Raw genomic sequence first — 19,631 nt, forward strand, 5'->3', positions numbered from 1 at the left:
ATTATAAATAAGTAAATAAGAATTCTGCAGACTGAGGCTGTTTCTTTTGCTTTCACTCTCTTTATGTAACTCTAGGCTACTAAATACGTAATGATCAGGGTCTGTGGAGACTACCTGATCTACCTATCTGGTGTAAACAGACAAAGCACCCAAAATGTTCGCACAGTATGTATGATCTATCTAGTGTTGAGCTAGAAATCACCTGTGGAGCTGTGTGCTTCAAACACACCGCAAACCCACGCAGACGTTCATAATCTGCCTGATAGAAGGCGTCTCTGCTTGAAACAAGGGTATTACTGGCATCACTGAAATTATGTGTGTAACCAAAAATGTCCTGTAGTGCGACAGTGAGATGCCAAGAGATGTTTTTCAAAACAGACAAATGAACATGCGGAATTTGGAGAAAAACAAAATTCTAACATTATTACTTGCAAATGTGCCTACATGTCTTCTGTATAGCAGCTCTGATAGCTCTGATATAATAACTTAACTGAAAGGGCATGCAGAGCTTTAGGTAGTCATTTATATGCATGGTGAGGCAGTTTTGGTCAAGTTCACTGTAAAACCCAATAAGTTAATTTTACTCAAAACTTTTGGTGAAACTGATTACATAAAATATTTTAAGTAACTAAAACTTAAAAATAAAAGTTAAATAAACACACTTTATTTATTAGCTTTAGATAAATATTTTTAAGTACCATTGACAAATGTTTTTATGTTATATCCACATTTTTGGTTTAGTACTCTCTACTTGATATTTTGAGTTTCAAGTACAAATCTAGCTCAAGTAACTTTAAGGAATTAATTTTTAGTTTCAAAATGTTAACCATTTTAAGCTAATACAACTCAAAAATTTAAAAAACAAATGCTTGTAATATCCAAATCTACTGTGTTTTGAATTTGATATAAAAAAAGTGCCCAAAATAATTACACTTGTAAAAACATAAGACAGAAAACATAAATTCAAGTTACAAATTTATTGAGTTACTTTAACACATAGCCTTTCTAACAAAAACCCCAAAGACATAAATCCACCACATTTTATAGGGAATAATGTCGGAAATTTTGGCACAAGGTTACAATATTAGAAATAAAGAAATTCACAACATGTTTTAAGAGTATTCAAATTTGATTAACACATGAGTATGGCCTGTTTATTAAAAAAACAAACAAAAGGAAAAGAAAATCCTGCATTATTAGGTGGGAAAACCGAATGAAAGTAATAGTATAGTATAGTGCAGCTAATACACTGAAATATAATTGGTAACCTTTTTAATATGCCAATACTGTGGTTATGCAAAATGCACATTTGTAGAGTGCAATCACAGTCTCAACAACAAAGCAATAAAACATTAAATAGAAAAATACTTCTTTAGAGACATAAAACAAAGTGTTATAAACCTCCTTAGCGCCTTATGTCAGTTATGAATAGTTCAGGAGGAACGTTCCTTACGTGACATTCAAGATCCCACCTAGAAGCCAGAAATGTAGTGAGATTGTCCTTCATTTTCTCTATAGATTTACAGTTATCTGACTAAAAACACAATCAAAATCAACTAAAACACAAGTGATGTTGGGGGAAAAAAAATAAATTAATAAAATAAAATCACCCCTTTTACTTTGTATGTGGCTTTTAGATAATGAAGTATGAAACAGAGTCTGCAAAGATTTCTTTATTCTATTCTCTCTTTTTAAAAAAAACAAACTTATCCAGACTTGGAAACATGATAAACTGAATTACTTGCTTTAACAGGCACTTGAGGGCTGTGTAGGAACCCTGGACATTATTCTGCTGCCAAAAGATCATTTTTAAGACTCAGCACTTTGGGCTTCAACTTCCCACCCTCCAGACCCATCAAAACGTTCTGAATGAAGTCAAAAATGTTGGCCAAACATTTTGGGTAGCTTAGGTGCAGGGCGTAGGTGAGTCCAAATATCACTAGAAATGCATCAGCCAGGGTGGTGAAAACAATGATCATGTTACCCTCGACCAAAACTGCAGTCTTCTCAGGGCAGAAGAATGTTGCATCGCTGGAATTGGCTCTGATCAGGAGTCGTCCAAGTGGCACTTCACTAATATCTGGTCTATCAGAATGCATCATCTACAGAAAACAAAATTACTTCATGTTAGTGCATTCCTATTTCTCTTAGTTTCATCTATACAAGTCACATTTCTGGATTATTACTAGCTCAGAAATCAATTGTTTGAACAACAAAAAAGCCACAACACACCAAAGATTTGAAAAAACAAACTGACAAAAATAGTACTTTTAGTAAAGCAAAGTCATACCTCTTCGTAGCAATAACAACAGAAAGTCAATAGGAGTTATATCTTTTTTCATTTGTACAGTGATGTATGGTTGGGCTAGGAACATTATAGAAGGTCTACGCACATTAAAAACATGTAGTGTTTCCATTATGTGACATGGACACTGTTGTAGACAGATCCAAGCATGGAGATGCTTCTCAAACTCTCAAAGTGTCATAATGTTTTGAGAAATCTAAACAAGGATGCTACTAAGATATTGTTCACAACTTTGTCCAAAACTTACATCCCATGTTTTGATGAAGGTAGAGGTGTCTTCGTACAAATAGGCAGAGAGGGCATGAAGCACACCAGCACTTTGGGCATGGATATCAGCTTGTTCCTACATCACAAGAAAATTTTTATTTTAAATTATTGGCTAACCTAGTCAAGAATGGTAATTAAAATTGGAAAAATTGATCAAATTAAATAAAGCTCAAAAACAAGACAAAAACCCACTAACCTGGAGATTATAGCTTCTGAAGAGCTGAGACAGGACATCAGACACGTTCCCTGTGCAAACAGCTTTCTTTCTGAATAAGCTCTGGAGCCGGGGAGCATGTTGGTCCAGCACAGCATAAAAGTGGTTCTTCAGGTGGAGGTTTGTAATCCTGTGGAATTCTGCACAGATCTGAACACACAGGATACATTTGTGTTTACAAGTTTCAATTAGTCTATAAATCTTTGCAAAATACATCAAAATCCTTACACTCCAAAGGCATAATTTGTTCAGACAGGCCAGATAACAGGAGTTGATATAAAATACACCTTGTTAGATACATCTATATACATTCTTACCTGGGACTGGGATTTCAGAGTAGGCCAGCAATCCAGGATCTGACCTACTGGTAGGTCATCATTGATGATCTCTTTGCATTGCAAGGCCAAAGTTGTGTGCATCAGCTTTGTAATCAGGATTCTTTTCACTTTTCTCGACTTCATCTACAATCTGTAGTCTTAGCTGGTCAAGGTAAACAGCATCTTCACCCCTGAAAATTTACTTCTGCCCTGGCATGGACATAACAGTAAAACACAGAAGACAAGACAGACTACACAGAGAACAGAAAAGACACATAACCAAGGAGACACAGATGAAACATAACCAGCCCAGAACTCAACTAAACCTTAACTAATAATAACAACAATACAAGAACTTCACCTCATTTCAATATAACATAAGAAAGCAAAAATACAAAATAAACTCAAAATGCTGTGTCACAGACCCAGCCCCTGACAGATAAAAAACTAAGTCTTTCACTAATGAACACTGGGCATCAGAATAAAATAAAACGAAAAAATAACTGTTTGGTAAATATATTATTGATGGATTCACCCTTAAGCTAACCTAAAATAGACCAGGCACAACAATTTTACAGTTCAGAAGATTCTACATTTCAACTTGGTATACATAACTATTTGCAATGTAAACCAAGTTCTACCGCGTAATTATGTAATGATTATTCACTGCTTTTGTAAGTATGTCCTGTGCCTACAATTTTGCTGCCCCAGTTTTAATATGTACAACTCCAGAGAACTAAACGTAAGTTTTAAGTTCCACCAGTTAGCAAATGGGTTAGCCAAAGTCAATATCCACGTATGCGCTAAGTGTGAAGCAGCGCAGCAGTGCATATTGATTCAACAATTTAACCACAAGGCAGTTTATAATCTGCAAATCCAGAAACGCCTTCTAAAGACTTCTTTTAAAATAGTAAGAGATTAGAAAAGTTATTAACACATTATTAGTCCCAGGGACTAATAATGTGTTATACTAAATATGAGCGTATTAGCATAATTCATGCAAAACACTTTGGGGCCAAGCCAACATGGATAAAACGACGCATGCATGTAATTCTTAAATGCCTGCTAGAGTTGTACATTTATGACGATAAAAACCCATATTACAATGGAGAACTATAGTTTCAGAAAAATAAAACTTACCACAAAAGCGCTCCTGAAGATGCTGCAAAGGCGGTAAATGCAGCTAGCCAAGTGCAGAGCGTTAGCTGTTCCAGTTCAAAAGTCCGTAACATACCATAGCATGCCCTCCTTTATCCAGCGTCAAAGGCAATGCCGCAAAAAACCCCTTGACAAATGTTTTTATTTCTGTTCGGATATTAACGTTCCACAAGTTTCTTTCGGAGTAATGAGCGGGCATTCGCACTCGAAGCGAGGAATCCAAGATGGTTGCCAGCACTTCATAAAGAAACAGGTGGCGCACGTAGGTACGTACGTAGGCACGTAAGTGACGTCAGTGTTAAAACTCAAATTATTTGAGGGCAATGCCAGAAACTAATCAATATATTCAAGTACTGATAACTTGAAAAAACAAACTTGTTCAAACTACTCAAAAAATAAAGGTGTATGAACTTATAACAGGTTTTTAAGTAGTTGGAACTCATTTCATTTATCAAACTATTACTATTCGGTCTTACAGTGTTGGTTATCCTGCAGAACCACGCCCCCCCCCCCCCCCCCCCAACCACACAAACAAATATAGCAAATATAACCAAATTAAAACTAATATATGCAAATTTATGTGTATTTTTTCTAATTCAATAATTTTCTGGAAATAATGTCATAGCTCAGGCTTTAAAGGGTTAAAGTGGGGGTTTTCTACTTATTAATAAACCGCCCGTGAAATAATTCAGTCCTACTACGGATATGAAAACTGAAAACTTTATTATTAAAAGCTAAATGTAGACAAATGGCATCATACTTTTCAGGCTTTTTTCGAGCATAGCGATGTTGACTCTTTCACAGCTATGTTGTTAAATTAAATTAATAAAATTATAAAAACATTAGGTAAAACAAAAATGTATACATCATCTATAAATGGTAGCTAATTCATTGCCCACTTAAAAATGGCCGTAAAACGTATATCTAAGCGTGATATACCCTGAAGCAGGACTGTTCAGACACAAGACTAATGTACAGCCTTTATGCCTCACAGATGCTAATGCATTCAATTGCAAAGCTGCTTGTTTCATATCGCGTTTAGAAGTGAGAGCGTGTAACCTATAATCTGTCTGTGAGCTATATATTGCTGGCGAGCACACAGCCTGCTCGTGCACCGTGTTCATTCATGTACAGTATATTTAATCCGTGAACGCGCTTTCCTTATTCCTGGAGAATTACGTCATCGCAATGCCCAGAGTCCTGCAGGAACTTGCATTCAAATGCCCACAGCAGGGTGCTGTTAAGTGTACTGTTCCCACTATTGTATATAGGAAAGGCACACATCGAGACTATACTGAAAAGCAAGTGCAGGCTGCAATCTGAATAAATCGAAAATCGTGTGGAGATGTCAACACTCCTACATCACCGGAAATCCCACAAAATCCCCGAAAATAACTAATAGAACCATATCCACTTGTTTTTGGTCAAATAATTAAATAAAGAAGAAATTGTAAACAAAAGTTTTCAGGAATAAAGACAGAAAGAAGAAGAGCCATAGGAGGCTGTGCAGCCGTGAGGGGGCGGACCACTACAGGCGCGCTCCGCACGACGCGCGTCAGCGCCGGCGCCTCGGCAAATAACCTCATTCTGCATACAGGCTGTTATATATTGGCTCTTCTCCTCTTGAATTTGAGATAGCGGTACAAGTGTGAGTCACAGTTCAAGGACCACCATGGCTGCACTGTCGGGGGGTGAGACGTGCATCAAATACCTGATGTTTGCCTTTAACCTGGTGTTCTGGGTGAGTCCGAAGCAAGAAAATATTTTATTCTCGTGTGCATCCTGCCTGTTTTTCTACGTGTGTGTGTGCGTGTAGGTGTGCGAACGTGTGTGAGGTTTGCGTAGGAACATGCGCATTCGTGTGAGCGCAGGTTACTATAGTGAATAAAATTACACGGTATAGACGTCCCAGATGCAGAATAGTGCCGAGTGCTCACGGTGTGTGTCTGTTACTTATCCCCGGATTGTCTGAGCAGCCGCATGAATGAATTATGGCTCTGGCTGCCACTAAATACAAAGTGTCCCAATGTTTGTGGAGACCGTGCGGGCTGGAGAATAATCCCCAGTGGCCAAGTGACCCAGTTCCACCGCGCAGACTAGCCACTAGTGATGGGTCGTTCGCGAACGAAATGGCTCTTAGAGCCGGCTCTTTGACGTGAACGACGCGAGCCGGCTCCTTATCGCGAGCCGTCACGTGGGTTTTTTTTTTTTTTTCTCTCAGCCTCTCTCTCGCACTTTTTTTCCGCTTCACTCTGCACGCGAGCCTTGTGCTTTACGCTGGGCAGAGGGGGGAGGGGCGGTAGTTACACTCAGTAGCACAGGAACAGAGCCAGAGAGAGAGAAAGAGAGGCAGGGACAACAACATTAGAAAGGTATAGTAATCATCCACAACTATTTTCGGTTGCAGATGATAAAGGATTGAGAAAGTTTATTCATGCAGGTCCATATGACAGAGAATGTGCATGTTCTTTTAGTTTTCATATTATAATTTATATTTAATTGTGTTGTGGTTTGCAGTGTTTTGTGTTCTTTTCACTTTAAATTTGTGAAAGGAAAAAGCTGAAAATTTAAATAGTTAAAACTTGAAATGTGAATAGTTGATTTTTATATTATATGATTTATTTATTACATTTTATGTGGAGTGAATAAATAAAAGTATATTTACGGTGGCCCCTAGAGACAAAGCACATACAAACTTCAAATCACGTACGAACTCTGAAGCATGTACAAACTCCAAAACATGTAAAAACACGTACAAACTCCAAAACACGTAAAAACACGTACAAACTCCGAAGCACGTAAAAACTCAGAAGCATATAAAAACTCAGAAGCACATAAAAACTCAAAACACGTACAAAAGACAACAGAAGTGCTCCAGGATGCTGGGCGCAGTGTTGAGCCTTTGTTATCTTGTGGCTACACAAGCCAGCAAGTACCAACGACCGGATTTGGTGTGTCGTAGTAACAGGTAAATGAACTTTTTTTTAAATTATTTGAATATATATATGAGTGCCTGTGTATAAATACACAAACAATACACACATGCTTTCAATTGTGTAATTTAAGTGATCTAGTAGCTCTGCTTTGGAAGTTCAGTTCATGCTAGAAATGTGTTTTGGAGTTTGTACGTGTTTTGTCTCTAGGGGCCACCGCATATATTTATATATAAACATATATAAATAAAACCACTTGTTTTTATGTTAGTAATTCCTTTTGTGCATAATTTTATATTATTGTTAATAATAAATTAATTAAAGCAACAAAACAACCTGAAGAGCCGGTTCGGAGCCGAAAGAGCCGGCTCTTTTTAGTGAGCCGAACCGAAAGAGCCGGGTCTCTAAAAAGAGCCGGAAATCCCATCACTACTAGCCACACTCTGGAGTTTGCGCGCATGGCATTTTAATACTTGCAATGAGGGGGAGGGGGCTTATTGTGGCCGAGATATAGCCCCAAAATTAAGTAATTAACATTTCCGCCCCTAAAAGAGTTGTTAATGGAAGTCTGTCTACTTGGCGGTGTGCGCGCGCACATGCTTGTGCGTGAATGCTAGATATCCCATGTAGGTTATGTGTGTCCCGCTGTCCTGCGCACCCGCAGGGTGTGTCTTGCTGTGCGTGTTTGAGTGGGATGTGTGCGTGTGGTTTCAAATGGTTGTGTTGCCTTTTATGCACGTTTGTAATCTGCGACGCTATACATAGAGCTAAGTGTAGCATTAATTACAGGGCAGACAGATTTCCCACAGCATGTGAACGCTACGTGTGAGAGAAAAAAATAAGTTTTGAGTGTTAATAAGATTGATGAAAATAGGTCATTAGAATCACTTTTTAAAAGTCACAAATGTTTCGAAATGGAGAAGCTTTAGGAATACAATACATTATAAATTACAGTATAACTCTTAATCAGCAGAATTTGTCAACACACAGGGACGCTTCCTTATAACTAGCATCCTCATTTAAACAAAGACACTTCCCTTCTGAGATAGAAACTAACCAGGGTCAAAGCTCAGTGCAGCTTTTGTGTCAGTGCACACAGAGCAGAGTTCGCAAATTTTGCTTGGACTGGATCAAAACCCACTTCTGGGTGCAGCAGAAGCTGTAGGTGTAATGGGAAGCAAAAGTCGACCCATTCACTGTAGGTACGAGTTCAGATACCAGAGGATTAAATGTGTCGTCAAGCAGGTATTTTAGGAAACGTTTACATGCCTGGACACAACCCCTCTATCTACCAGATCATAACACCCTCTAACTATACATGGAACAACAGGTTGAAAGAGAAGAGTTACTTTGGCCACTCCCTACCTCCATAATCAGGTGACTCTGAAAGGCACGGTATTGAGAATACTCTCTCTTACCACTACCTTTGCGTTGGCTTCTTCCTGGAAAAAAAGGCACTACTTTGTCACAGTGGTGAACTGTTTAATGTGACTCAACATGGCTCTCGGTGGGGGAATCAAATGTGTGAAATATCTCATGTTCATCTTCAACCTTTTCTTCTGGGTAGGTGTATTTTGCTTTTTAATTAATTAATTATTATTTAAAAAATTTTTTTTGATCTGGTGGTTTGTGTGATAAAGAAAAGGGGAAATGTTTCAACTTGTGTTACAGTTCTGTAACAAATTTCTACTAGCTAACATATTTTAAAGGATACAGGAAAACTGCAGCAATATGGCATAAAGTATTCAAAACAAGAAGCATTTGTCAAAACGTGAGAAGAAAAGGCAAAGTGACACTCCCACGCTTTCAAAAAAAAACTGCGTGCCACCTTTCTTCTCAAAGTTAAACATTTACCAACCTATCTTTGCCGAGGCTTGTAAGTGGCCTTGTACACACGTTTTTTAAAGTCCTAAACTCTGAGTTTTAGAATACTTTCTCCGCATATTTCAAATAACTTGCTACTATGTGTTCATGTTAAGTGAAAATGTTAAAAGGAATGTGTGCAAGCTGTGGCCATGCAGGCTCCCTTCTCTGTTATCTATCTCAGAGCTTAAGAATCAAAAGTGTAATGTTCAGTTTCAGTTTACTTTGGGCTATTTGTTTTATTTTGTTTTTTAGAAACATGAAGCTGTGTAGGTATTGAATTGTAATATTTGTAGGTGTTTTTTTGATTGATTTGTAGACAAATAGAAGTAATTACTGTGAAAGGAGTTTCCACAACGAGGCACTGTTTATTAAATTATATTTGAAGATTTCTGTTTGAGTACTGCGAAACTGTAAGGATGAAACCAGGAGAAACAGCTGGTCAGTGCAGTGTTTAAAACTCAGAGGCATAATTGTTAACCGATGCTTGCTGATTAGGTTGGCAAGCGGGGGATGGTGCATGCATGGACATGAAGAGAACTGAGTATGAAGAGTTTTCTTCTTGACTCAACTTTTAATGAGCAAACAGTATGCAAATTGCATGGTCCAAATTGCAATATATCTTGTATGTGACAACATATATTTTTGTGTGTTGCAGCTCGCCGGCACTGCTGTATTAGCTATAGGACTGTGGCTAAGATTAGACCAGAAGACCAAAAGCTTATTTGAAGAACCAGATTCTTCATATGTGTTTTACACAGGTAAGATGCAGGGATGTTTATTATATCATAGCTATTTATATAAAAGCTATTTATTCTTCTCTGTATATCACATGTGTTGTGTGTGTGTAGGTGTATATATTCTGATAGCAGCTGGAGCACTGATCATGGTGGTGGGCTTTCTGGGATGTTGTGGTGCCATCCGGGAGTCCCCCTGTATGCTGGGAACGGTTTGTACCACTTAATAATCTTCATAACTATCATATTCTATTAACTAATTTTGATCTAACTAACATAAAAATTTTAACTGTCTTAGTGATTTCACTTAGCTGCACTTGGACTTTTTATCTCACTGTCACAAGTGTGCTTTACGGACGAACCTTGGGCTCACTCAAAAGATATGAGATGTCTGCCTTCATCTTTGTTTACTGAACTGTGTGAAGGCCACGGAAGAGTCTCTTAGATTTCTCTGCACTAGCTTCCACCATCCTGCTCCGTCTGGCCATAATCTTCTCTTCTCGTATTAAACCTCTCAAGAGGAGGAGTAAATGAAAACTGGGTTTGGCTACCCTCAACTGACCTTATGTGTTCATACATGGGCGCAGAAGACATGCGCGCAAGCATGCCTGGAAGCAAACAGTCAGCTGAGTTTAATTTAGTCTTTTTCTTTCTGCAGTTCTTCTTCTTCCTGCTAATCATATTTGCCATTGAGGTAGCTGCTGGAATCTGGGGATTTTCTAACCAAAGCCAGGTAACATTTTAACAAATTATAATGCTAACTATCAGGTTGAAAACACTTTACACAGACCTAGTACACTACAGGAATCCATGTGAGAAAACACTGCCAGATCAGAAAAGACAAACCAAATCCAAAAAAGCGAGTCGAGTGAAGGGGTTTGGAGATTTATGTGTCTCTGTGACATATATTATATCATCGTTTCTCCGTTTACTGCTGTTTTGCAGGTGGTGAATGATATCACAGGATTTTACACACAGACGTACAACAACTACAAGTCAAATGGAGACGAGCACCTCAAAGAGACACTGCGGGTGATTCAAGCTGAGGTGAGTCTCTTTCTAATTCAGGCCGACTCTGATCTTATCCAAAAGAAATTTGTCACCTACGGTAGAGTCAGATAAATGTTGTTTATTATTTCTAGGTGAAACTGGTTTTCTAGGACAGATTTTTTTTGTATTACCGTTCTTCATGAGAATTACTAAGATCAAAACCACAGCTGCTATGTGTGAAGCTAAAACTGTGAGATGATTACACACAACAAACTATACAGGTAGTACAAGGAAAACGTGTATCTAGTGATAACAACACATCTACCACCTTTTCTAAGTCTCACATCTTAACATGCTGTATCTCAGGCTTAATGTCTGCATTAACATGTGTCGCAAACGCTATTAAGAGAGGTGCAGGCTTTATTTGGATGATCTGTATAAAAAGGATGGACATGGTCTCCAAAATGAAGCCTTAAACCTCCATTCTATCTAATGACCAACGATGAGTGATTCCTCAGATAGTCCATAAGTGTATATGAGAAGGGTTAATTGTCAATGTTAATTAACAATTTAAATATATATGTATATAAATATATATATGTGTGTGTATATATATATATATGTTATTGTATGTTATTGTAAAAGGTTATATATATATATATATATATAACCTTTTACAGTAACATAAATGACAGCCCAGGGTGTACTTCAGTGTGTGAGTCTACAAACCATTAGGTGATGCCACGGTGACTATGTTTAACTTCCTAGGACCACATTTTGGGTTGTGTAGACCACAATACTAAATTTTGCTCTACATAGGGCCTGATATCCACTTACAATGACATTATACTGCCACTGTTCTATCAAAATTTAAAATGAATATCCTCTTATGTGGACCTCATTTTTCTCAGAAACAAAAATCAGGTGAAAAAAACGGTGATTCTTTGTTTTTACATTCATCAGGTCCCAATCAGCCCAAATAGCAAAGTTAAATTAAAAATGCCAAAGGAGCTTGCAAAGAAAGCTGTCTGGAGACACCTTTCTTTGCAAGCTCCTTTGACTACGATGACCTGGATGACTGAGAACCTTCACAGACTTAAATGAAAAATGCATGCCATGGAAAAGCACATTTGGGGTGGGGTGAGGGTGTGGGATGGGGGGTCTCTGTTTTCATCTGCATTCATGGTCATCATGTTCATTTACAACATATATTCATATATGTTTACAGCTGAACTGTTGTGGTCCAAATGGGAGGTTAGAGGAAACAAACACAGAAACTTGTCCAAAGGGGGAGCTGCTGGAGGAGCTCATTACTAAGGTATGACTATCCTGTGTGTGTGTGTGTGTGTGTGTGTGTGTGTGTGTGTGTGTGTGTGTGTGTGTGTGTGTGTGTGTGTGTGTGTGTGTGTGTGTGGATAGAGATGGAGAGTGGAGAAATCAAGAGGCATGCTGGCATGCTTCATCTCTCTGAGATCTGTGGCAATTACTGTAAATCAAATGCATAATCATGGTCCAATGTGTGTCATAAGTCTGTCAATCTTCCCTTTGCAGAGCAATCCCCTAGTCTCTTTGCAGTGTTACCATAGCAACGGTGGTTTACAGGAGCCCACATGCCCTCAGGCTGTCTTTTATGTGTACCATCCCACAAGTCATGTTCAGAAAGCTCAAAGAAATTATTACTATCTTTTGCAGAGCTGCCCTGATGCCATTGAAGAGGTGTTTAACTCCAAATTGCACATCATAGGAGGAGTAGGCATTGCCATCGGGGTCATTATGGTGAGCGCATGATTGGTTTAACTCTTAATGCTATTGTGCTGAATGAGGACAGTCCAGAAATGAGCTCAAAACTTGTAACACTCTTTCTTACAGGTGTTTGGGATGATCTTTAGCATGCTCCTGTGCTGCGCCATCAGGAGGTCCAGGGAGGTGGTGTGACACCCTCTCGAAGTCCTCATTAATGTTGCATGATGTCATTCCTAGAGTCCCACGACTCTCCACTGCCAGTAGAAACACTGCTCGTTAAAGGGGGGGATAAACTAAGCTTAGGCTGGGTGCACATATTTCTGATTGCATTATACGTCAGCCTTATCTGTGCTGCTGATGCTTAGGCCCACTTTCCTGGACTAGATAGCTGTTATGTGGTTATAAGGCCCAATTTTAAAATGGGTGTCATCTGTTATTCAGTGGCAGTGTAGTAAAAAGAAATGTGTACTTTTGTGGTGATTTGACTGAAATTAGTGTGTGAACAGCTAATTATCTAAACAAAACATGATACTATTGTATACTGATAACATTTCTATTGCTGTCACTTGGGGTCATCTACTAGCAAGAACATGGTCCAGATATAAAAAAACAAACACAAAAAAGCAAACACTTCTGCACAACACAGCCGCAGCAGTTTTACAGTTCCTTTTTTCATGCAACTTCTTAAGTAAAATTAAGGTGACGAGTAGCCAGCTGAATACCGAGCTGTTAACTTTAACCAGCTTGGTGCTAGAGTAGCATCTTGATTCCTTTATTTTCATGACATTTGATTTGTTCCTGGTCCTTATCCTGATTTGTGTTTGTAAATGTTTTCCTTTTTGTATTTGTAAGATTTCTAATGTTAGCTGTTTATATTTTTACGTGCAGTTTGACGATGCATTTTGCAGTGTTCTCTTCAATTTAGAGATTGATTTATATCATATGCACTGTTTCACAGAGACAAAATTTAACAATAAGCGCCAAATAAACTAAAATGTACTGAGTCGACTATGAGTTTACTGTAACAATCATAAAGTTTATTTATAGAGAAAATATAAACAATTCAGTATAGGAAAATAAAACGTGCCAGCAAGGGAGCATTTAAGCATTTAAATAGAGAAATAAAAGTGGACCATAAAATAATATGACCTGCAATTATTCCCAAACGCTGTAATAGTAAACAAGTTGGAGAACATTTAACTGCACCTGTTCTTAGGTCACTTGGTAACATTCATAACTACAATGAAAATATAAGAGTTACACTGATTCACTGTTAGACTGAGCTTTATTTACATTTTAGATTTAGCTGCTCACGATACAGCATGCTGCAAGAGTTAGACGTGCGTAGGTGTCTCCATAGGACTGACAACAATGACAGCTACACTCAAGCTTAAGCTTGTTTCCTTTTTCGCAGTAGGAAAAAGAAAAAAAAACATTGGGAAAACTCCCTCAGCTTCCCCTTCTTTGATATTGGCAGCTATCAGCTGACTGACTCCCTTAGAACACAAACAAAGACAAGAAGTGTCTTTGTTTCTTAATTGTGCTGTTACAAATATTTTATGGAAAATTTTTGTCTTCAAAACTAATGACACGGTAGTTACGGTAAACAGTATGACTAGTTAATGTCTTTATGACTCACAGTTTCCATCTAAAAAGCGGCGAGTATAGAAGTAAATAGAGTTTGTGTTCCTCTGATTACAGCACAAGGAAGCATGCTATGATTTGGTTGTTGACAGCCGGGTGTTGCCCTTCTAAATGCCTCAATCGTTTTTTGGAGATAACACTGATTATAAAAAAGGACTGTTTTGTGAGATGATCTGTATTTAAACCGTTTGTGTAAGGGACAAACTAGCAAGGGAATAGGCCAGGAAAATAGAAAAGGAGAAGAAATTTTAGAGAAAATCTATGAATATGAATAATACTGAGAAAAAAGGCATTAACACATTCTCGCTTGGAAGGTTTGCAACACATAAAAATATTTCGCAACTGCACATTCCGTATTACAACAGTGTTTAATGCCTTCTTTTTTACTGCCAGACCTTGCCTTGATTCAGGACAGGATGCTATAGACCACTTTAACATTTTACTGCCACAGAAACTGCAACCAACCACAACATGGTCATAAAACTGAAAATACCATCTGTGTCTTGTAATAAAAATATATTTTGTTGGAACAAAATATACACAGTGGCAAGGTGAATAGCACTGGTTGCCTCACAAAAAGATGTTCCTGAGTTTCCACCACCATGTCGGGGCCTTTCTGTGTGGATTTTGCATGTTCTCCTTGTGTTTGCAGGGGTTCTCTCCAGGTTCTCCGGCTTCCTCCCACAGTCATGCAGTCAAGACATGCAGTTAGTGGGGTTAGGTTAATTGATCATTCTAAACTGTCCATAGGTTTGAATGTAAGTGTGAATGGTTGTCTGTCTCTATGTGTTAGCCCTGCAACAGACTGGCGACCTGTTCAGGGTGTACCCTGCCTCTTGGTCTATGGTAGCTGGGAAAGGCTCCAGTTCCCCCGTGACCCTGACAAGGATAAGTGGAAGAGAATGGACAGATAGTTGGATATATCTTGTGGGTATAGAAAAATCACTGTGCCAAAAATGTATTAAAGTGCTAAGTATTTACTCCATCTTTGACATGAGGGAGCACTGAGAGAAAATATGTTTATGGCTTTTATCTTAACTAAGACACAATCTCAGTCCTCGCCTTCGTCCTCTGTACCCTCCCAGGAAGTCCTGGTGAGTCTACGCGACTGGGTGTGTAAAGCAGTGTGTGTAGGCAGGACAGCGTCCACCTTAAGGAGACTTGCGACACACTGCAATACAGCAAGAAGTAGCTGGTATTTACAGGAGACAGATTCAAGGCCCAGATCCAACTCTGAAACTTTTGACAATTTGTCACCCTCTCTACAACAATGCAAGCTTAGTTTACCATCCCCCAGAGGCCCTTCGACCTGTATAGGGCTTATAGTATTTTCTCGTTTATATACAAGGCTAAAAGGGTGGGAATCATTTGGAAACTTACTAACAAAACTTATGACCCTTCTTTGAGACTCCAGGAAATGGTGCGGACTGTGAGAGTAAATCTTTTGAGGCACGCTCAGTAGGGCATTTGCCAAGAGCTGGGAAACAGAAGCATCTATATTTAGGTCAGGGGAAACTGAGCAACTATGTCCATGTTGTAGGAGGGCATAGTGTAAGAGAAGCTCAAATAACCCACCAGCAGATAAAACACAGCCTGGCTTTAACACACACTTTTGAATGGGCTGTATAGCGATGGATCTGTATGCGGTTTCCTCGGTCAGACTGTCTGTATGTAAAGATGCGCCTTTATGCGACTGCAGGGTGCTCTTTGATGTTGTGGTTGCAGCTGCATGCATGGGCTCCCAAGTTCTAAGTAGCATGCGAATGGCATCTTGTAAAGCACATGCATACTGCTCAATCTGTCCTTCCCCTGGGGCACAGATGATCAGACTGCAGGGTTTGATGGTGATTCTTTCTTCCGAGTCCTGGAAAGCCACATGGACATACCTGTGGAAGAGACAAAACCCATACATTAAACTAAACAAAACAGCATTAATTCCTGTTTTGGAGATTACAGATAATGCTAAACTTCCTGTTGCTATCTATAATATTATACGAGCACACTACATTACTCAAGACGAAGTGTGTTTTTTATACCTGTGGGCTCCGAGCTGTATCGGCCGGCAAAAAGCCAGTGTGGCTACGTGCTCTGATTCAATCATTGAACAGTCCCAGATTGGAGTAGTTCCACTTAGCTGGGAAAACAGAGAAAGTTCATCTTCACTGACACATTCTACAAGGCACATCTCTGCCTGTGTGGCTAAAGCCAGGACAGCAGCAGACTGTTTTACTGCAGACAGAAGCACACAAACACCCAAAGTCTGCAGCTTCGCAATAATACCCTGCAGTGAGCTTTCCATCCAGGAGCTAAAGTGTAAAATACTTCTCTCCTCCTTCATTCTGCCTCTACATCCCAACTCAAGCACGTCTCCTGTGCTGAGCAATGTTGGTTGCAGCGACCCGGTGAGAACTACAGCTTTAACTGGCTGGTGGTCAGTCTTAAGCGGTGGCGTGGCAAAGTCCCTGTGGATTACCTGCCCCTTGATTAAACGTGAAGAGCGGACAGGAAAGCCCGACACAGGTGTATGGAGGGCAGGGAAGTAGTCGCTTACAAGCTGCAGAGAGAATGAAGGTAGTTGATTTTTAAACTTCCAGTGACTGAGCAGCTCACATGTGAGGTGACTACTGAAGTCACAGTGCGTGTAACCACAGCGTGTGTGAAAAAATGATCTTAGCAGCTTTTGAACACAGAGATTGTTTGTGAGAGATGGCGTTTGTGCTTCCACAGTGAAATCTTCCCACGAAATGCAGCCTCCATAAGGGACCACTCCCGTAGCAATGAGCTCATCCAACTCCTTCAACCCAAATGCTAGCAGTTTGTCAGCCAAGTGTCTGGCAGTGGAAGCCTCTGCTGCTTTTGTTGAGCTATAAGAGTGTGACACATTAGACTCCTTGCTGGCTGCTGCATGAATCAACCGTAGCAATGATGCCAGCAGCAGGATAAAGGTTTTGGATCCATCGCCTGTTGCAGAGCTATGCTTCCAGACACACTCCACCACCATCCTAAAATGAGGAACACACAAACACGTCACCAAGGAGTTAAACCTAGAAAAATATGTATAATCATTCAAGTAAATGTTTGACTGTTAACCTGGCCAACGGATGCTCCAGATGTAGTGCCGTGAGAATGCGTGTCCCACTGCGGCTCAACATCGCCTGTCCCGTGTCTCGTGTGAACAGCACCTGTCCTCCTTCAGGGCCAAAACTGCGAAGGATGACCGCCTCCAAGACACCGACTGCCTGCAGGACATGTTCCATGTGTAAGTGCCCCAATGGCGGCATCCTTTCTCCCAGGAATGAGCACAGACTGAAATTTTAAAAAGTCAGAATTTAAACTGCGACCTGCAATAAATAAATAAATACATAATATATACAAACCCAGTATTTTTATTCTTTAAAACATGAACCCTCCTAATTAAAACACTATTTGGATTTACACACAACATACTGGCTCGCTGTAAAGCGGTATTTAAACATTAGTGTTGCATGCAGTGTAGGAAAGGTGTCAGGATAAATCTACCATGGCTGCCTGTGCTTGGCAGACACTTAAAAGCCTTTCAGAGGATATAGAGACAATTAAGTAGACAGGTCTCGACTGCCAAATCAGATATATGGTTGGTAGACTTGGGATGGCTGGCGGGCCATGATTTAATTAAGGGATCTAGGACTTCATGTGTTGGAAGTTGACCTGACTGCTTAGAGAAGCAATGAGAGGGCGTAACTGTAGACACTATTAGATCCTACCTAAGTGAGAAAGCAGTAATGATGATGAAGAATGTTAACAATATCTGACTCAGAGGCGTGGCTGCTTGTCTTTTTTATATATGTGGAAACAGGAGCCACACTGGGATAGAGTGGGTTCAAAGGAAATCGAGGTTTGACTTTGACTGATCGTATAATGACAAAAACCAAAATTAGTGCAGTTGAGGGTTTGGAGATGTAATTGCAAAGGAAATCCAAATCCAGCTTTTCTGAGAAACACAGAAATCTTGGCAATGTGATAGATCCTTAAAAGCAAAGTAAGAAAATCAAATCTATGACAAATTATGTAGGTAGGTTAGAGAGTGGAGAAATATTATTTTGGTTTACAGATCTATTGGTTTCCACACTAGAAAACTGTTTACCCAAAAGCTATTGAACCATACTGTATTGAACAATTTCTATAACAACAATGCTTAGTGACTATTTTTCCGTTAAACAACATTAATTATTAAAGCATGGCAATAAATATATAGTATGCAAACCATGTTTGTTTGGTTTTTTCGCGGAGAGAAACCGTTTACTTAATGAAACAGAAATTATAGTTTAACAAATGGGCAGAAATAACAGGAAAATGCTCAGATCTTTGTCAAATAAGTAAAACAGACCCACTGCCTGCAGTGTACAGCAGGGGACTCATTTATATGTGTCACACACGTCATTTGAACGGTACGTAACACTGAACCAGGAAAAGCTGTGCAGTAGAAAAATAAAAATTAGGTTCAAGAGGAATTTACCTAATAAATCAAATCTGACGCACACAAATCTCTATCTTGTTAGAAATGTCGATATATGACTTGTATTATTATGTATTTTCAGTGGCTTTTATGTATTTTATGCATTGTAATCTAAATGTTGACACTGTGGGCCATCAATATCGTGAAAATAAGCAGAAGAGTTCTTCTCCCTGATTAATCATAAACGTCTCGGCTCTTACACCCCCCGACCTCCACTGCAGCGCACTTCCAGAGTCTCGAGACAAGGCAGGCGTACTTGCTTCTAGACACGACTTATGATGGATATCGGATTTAGGGATATTATAGGGAAATTGTTAATTTCTGGAGGACGAAAACGTCCACGAGGTGCACTTGCTCAAAAGCCTAGCACAGTTAGCTTTACCGATTGGGGCGGACTATATTCAGTTCTGCTCTATGAAATGTAATCGTCGGAGATTCTTTTTTTTAACTACTGTTCTTTATCTGCCAAGACCATAAAAACCACAAATAAGAGTTTCTTAGCACGAATCGTCAACCTTACTGTAGCTTTAACTACAATATACGGCAACCGGTATCATAGTTACTATGGTTACTATGCTAGCTACGTTAGCCAAATAGCTAGACTTAGAAAACAATTGAAACCACCGGCGGTTTCCGCCAGCCTATTTCATTTAAAAAATCCGGGTGTGTTTTAGAATATCTTGAAATATACCTTCTCTGATTTCTAAAAAAAATAAAACGTGGCTTGATTTTTCAGGACTTTGCTCACCGTTAGTTAGAAAGGATCGCTCGCCTCTGTGCTTCTTCTTTGGTTGAGGTACCTTGGATTAGAAATCGCTGCTTCCACCTAGTGTATCCAGCCAAAAATGATCACAGCTACACGACATTTGTTGATCTCTTTCCAATGGTTTGCAATTTAATATACATTTAGGAAATACTGCCGGATAAGTATACCAGATATACTTAGTTGAGTTCTTTCCCCGCCA

The 19,631-nt window shown here is 39.2% G+C and overlaps 3 protein-coding genes across 4 annotated transcripts; 1 reads left to right on the top strand and 2 right to left on the bottom strand.

The window, feature by feature from the left end:
* Nucleotides 1–988: 988 nt before the first annotated feature.
* Nucleotides 989–4,706, bottom strand: LOC308391651 (uncharacterized protein). Its single transcript, XM_080874307.1, has 5 exons — nucleotides 4,244–4,706; nucleotides 3,104–3,354; nucleotides 2,769–2,936; nucleotides 2,553–2,648; nucleotides 989–2,102 (listed from the first exon to the last, which is right to left on the bottom strand). Exons 2-5 carry the CDS (start codon nucleotides 3,245–3,247, stop codon nucleotides 1,785–1,787), a joined length of 726 nt encoding a protein of 241 aa, XP_080730433.1. The 5' UTR covers nucleotides 3,248–3,354; nucleotides 4,244–4,706; the 3' UTR covers nucleotides 989–1,784.
* A 1,129-nt stretch (nucleotides 4,707–5,835) lies between these two features.
* On the top strand, nucleotides 5,836–13,530 carry cd9a (CD9 molecule a). 2 transcript variants are annotated; one of them, XM_080874424.1, is made up of 8 exons: nucleotides 5,836–6,002; nucleotides 9,716–9,818; nucleotides 9,909–10,006; nucleotides 10,453–10,527; nucleotides 10,740–10,841; nucleotides 12,013–12,102; nucleotides 12,477–12,560; nucleotides 12,654–13,530. In XM_080874424.1, exons 1-8 carry the CDS (start codon nucleotides 5,934–5,936, stop codon nucleotides 12,717–12,719), a joined length of 687 nt encoding a protein of 228 aa, XP_080730550.1. In that variant the 5' UTR covers nucleotides 5,836–5,933; the 3' UTR covers nucleotides 12,720–13,530. The 2 variants fall into 2 exon arrangements, with proteins under 2 accessions (XP_080730550.1, XP_080730551.1); XM_080874425.1 differs by lacking the exon at nucleotides 5,836–6,002 and adding an exon at nucleotides 8,565–8,757.
* A 12-nt stretch (nucleotides 13,531–13,542) lies between these two features.
* Nucleotides 13,543–19,511, bottom strand: bbs10 (Bardet-Biedl syndrome 10). Its single transcript, XM_080874423.1, has 4 exons — nucleotides 19,415–19,511; nucleotides 17,262–17,477; nucleotides 16,208–17,173; nucleotides 13,543–16,057 (listed from the first exon to the last, which is right to left on the bottom strand). Exons 2-4 carry the CDS (start codon nucleotides 17,450–17,452, stop codon nucleotides 15,223–15,225), a joined length of 1,992 nt encoding a protein of 663 aa, XP_080730549.1. The 5' UTR covers nucleotides 17,453–17,477; nucleotides 19,415–19,511; the 3' UTR covers nucleotides 13,543–15,222.
* Between the last annotated feature and the right edge of the window lie 120 nt (nucleotides 19,512–19,631).

This window comes from Rhamphochromis sp. 'chilingali' (genome assembly GCF_963969265.1).
Source record: "Rhamphochromis sp. 'chilingali' genome assembly, chromosome: 2".
NCBI classification, from domain to species: Eukaryota; Metazoa; Chordata; class Actinopteri; order Cichliformes; family Cichlidae; genus Rhamphochromis; species Rhamphochromis sp. 'chilingali'.

Coding starts and splice junctions, on each gene's coding strand:
- cd9a (XM_080874424.1), top strand. CDS start 5,934: ATGGCTGCACTGTCGGGGGGTGAGACGTGCATCAAATACCTGATGTTT. Junction 10,007..10,452: donor CCCCCTGTATGCTGGGAACG/GTTTGTACCACT, acceptor TTCTTTCTGCAG/TTCTTCTTCTTCCTGCTAAT. Junction 10,528..10,739: donor GATTTTCTAACCAAAGCCAG/GTAACATTTTAA, acceptor GCTGTTTTGCAG/GTGGTGAATGATATCACAGG.
- bbs10 (XM_080874423.1), bottom strand. CDS start 17,452: ATGCCGCCATTGGGGCACTTACACATGGAACATGTCCTGCAGGCAGTC. Junction 17,174..17,261: donor CTGGAGCATCCGTTGGCCAG/GTTAACAGTCAA, acceptor TCCTCATTTTAG/GATGGTGGTGGAGTGTGTCT. Junction 16,058..16,207: donor ATACAGCTCGGAGCCCACAG/GTATAAAAAACA, acceptor TCTCTTCCACAG/GTATGTCCATGTGGCTTTCC.
- LOC308391651 (XM_080874307.1), bottom strand. CDS start 3,247: ATGAAGTCGAGAAAAGTGAAAAGAATCCTGATTACAAAGCTGATGCAC. Junction 2,649..2,768: donor TCAGAAGCTATAATCTCCAG/GTTAGTGGGTTT, acceptor CTTGTGATGTAG/GAACAAGCTGATATCCATGC. Junction 2,103..2,552: donor CCTTCATCAAAACATGGGAT/GTAAGTTTTGGA, acceptor TGTTTTCTGTAG/ATGATGCATTCTGATAGACC.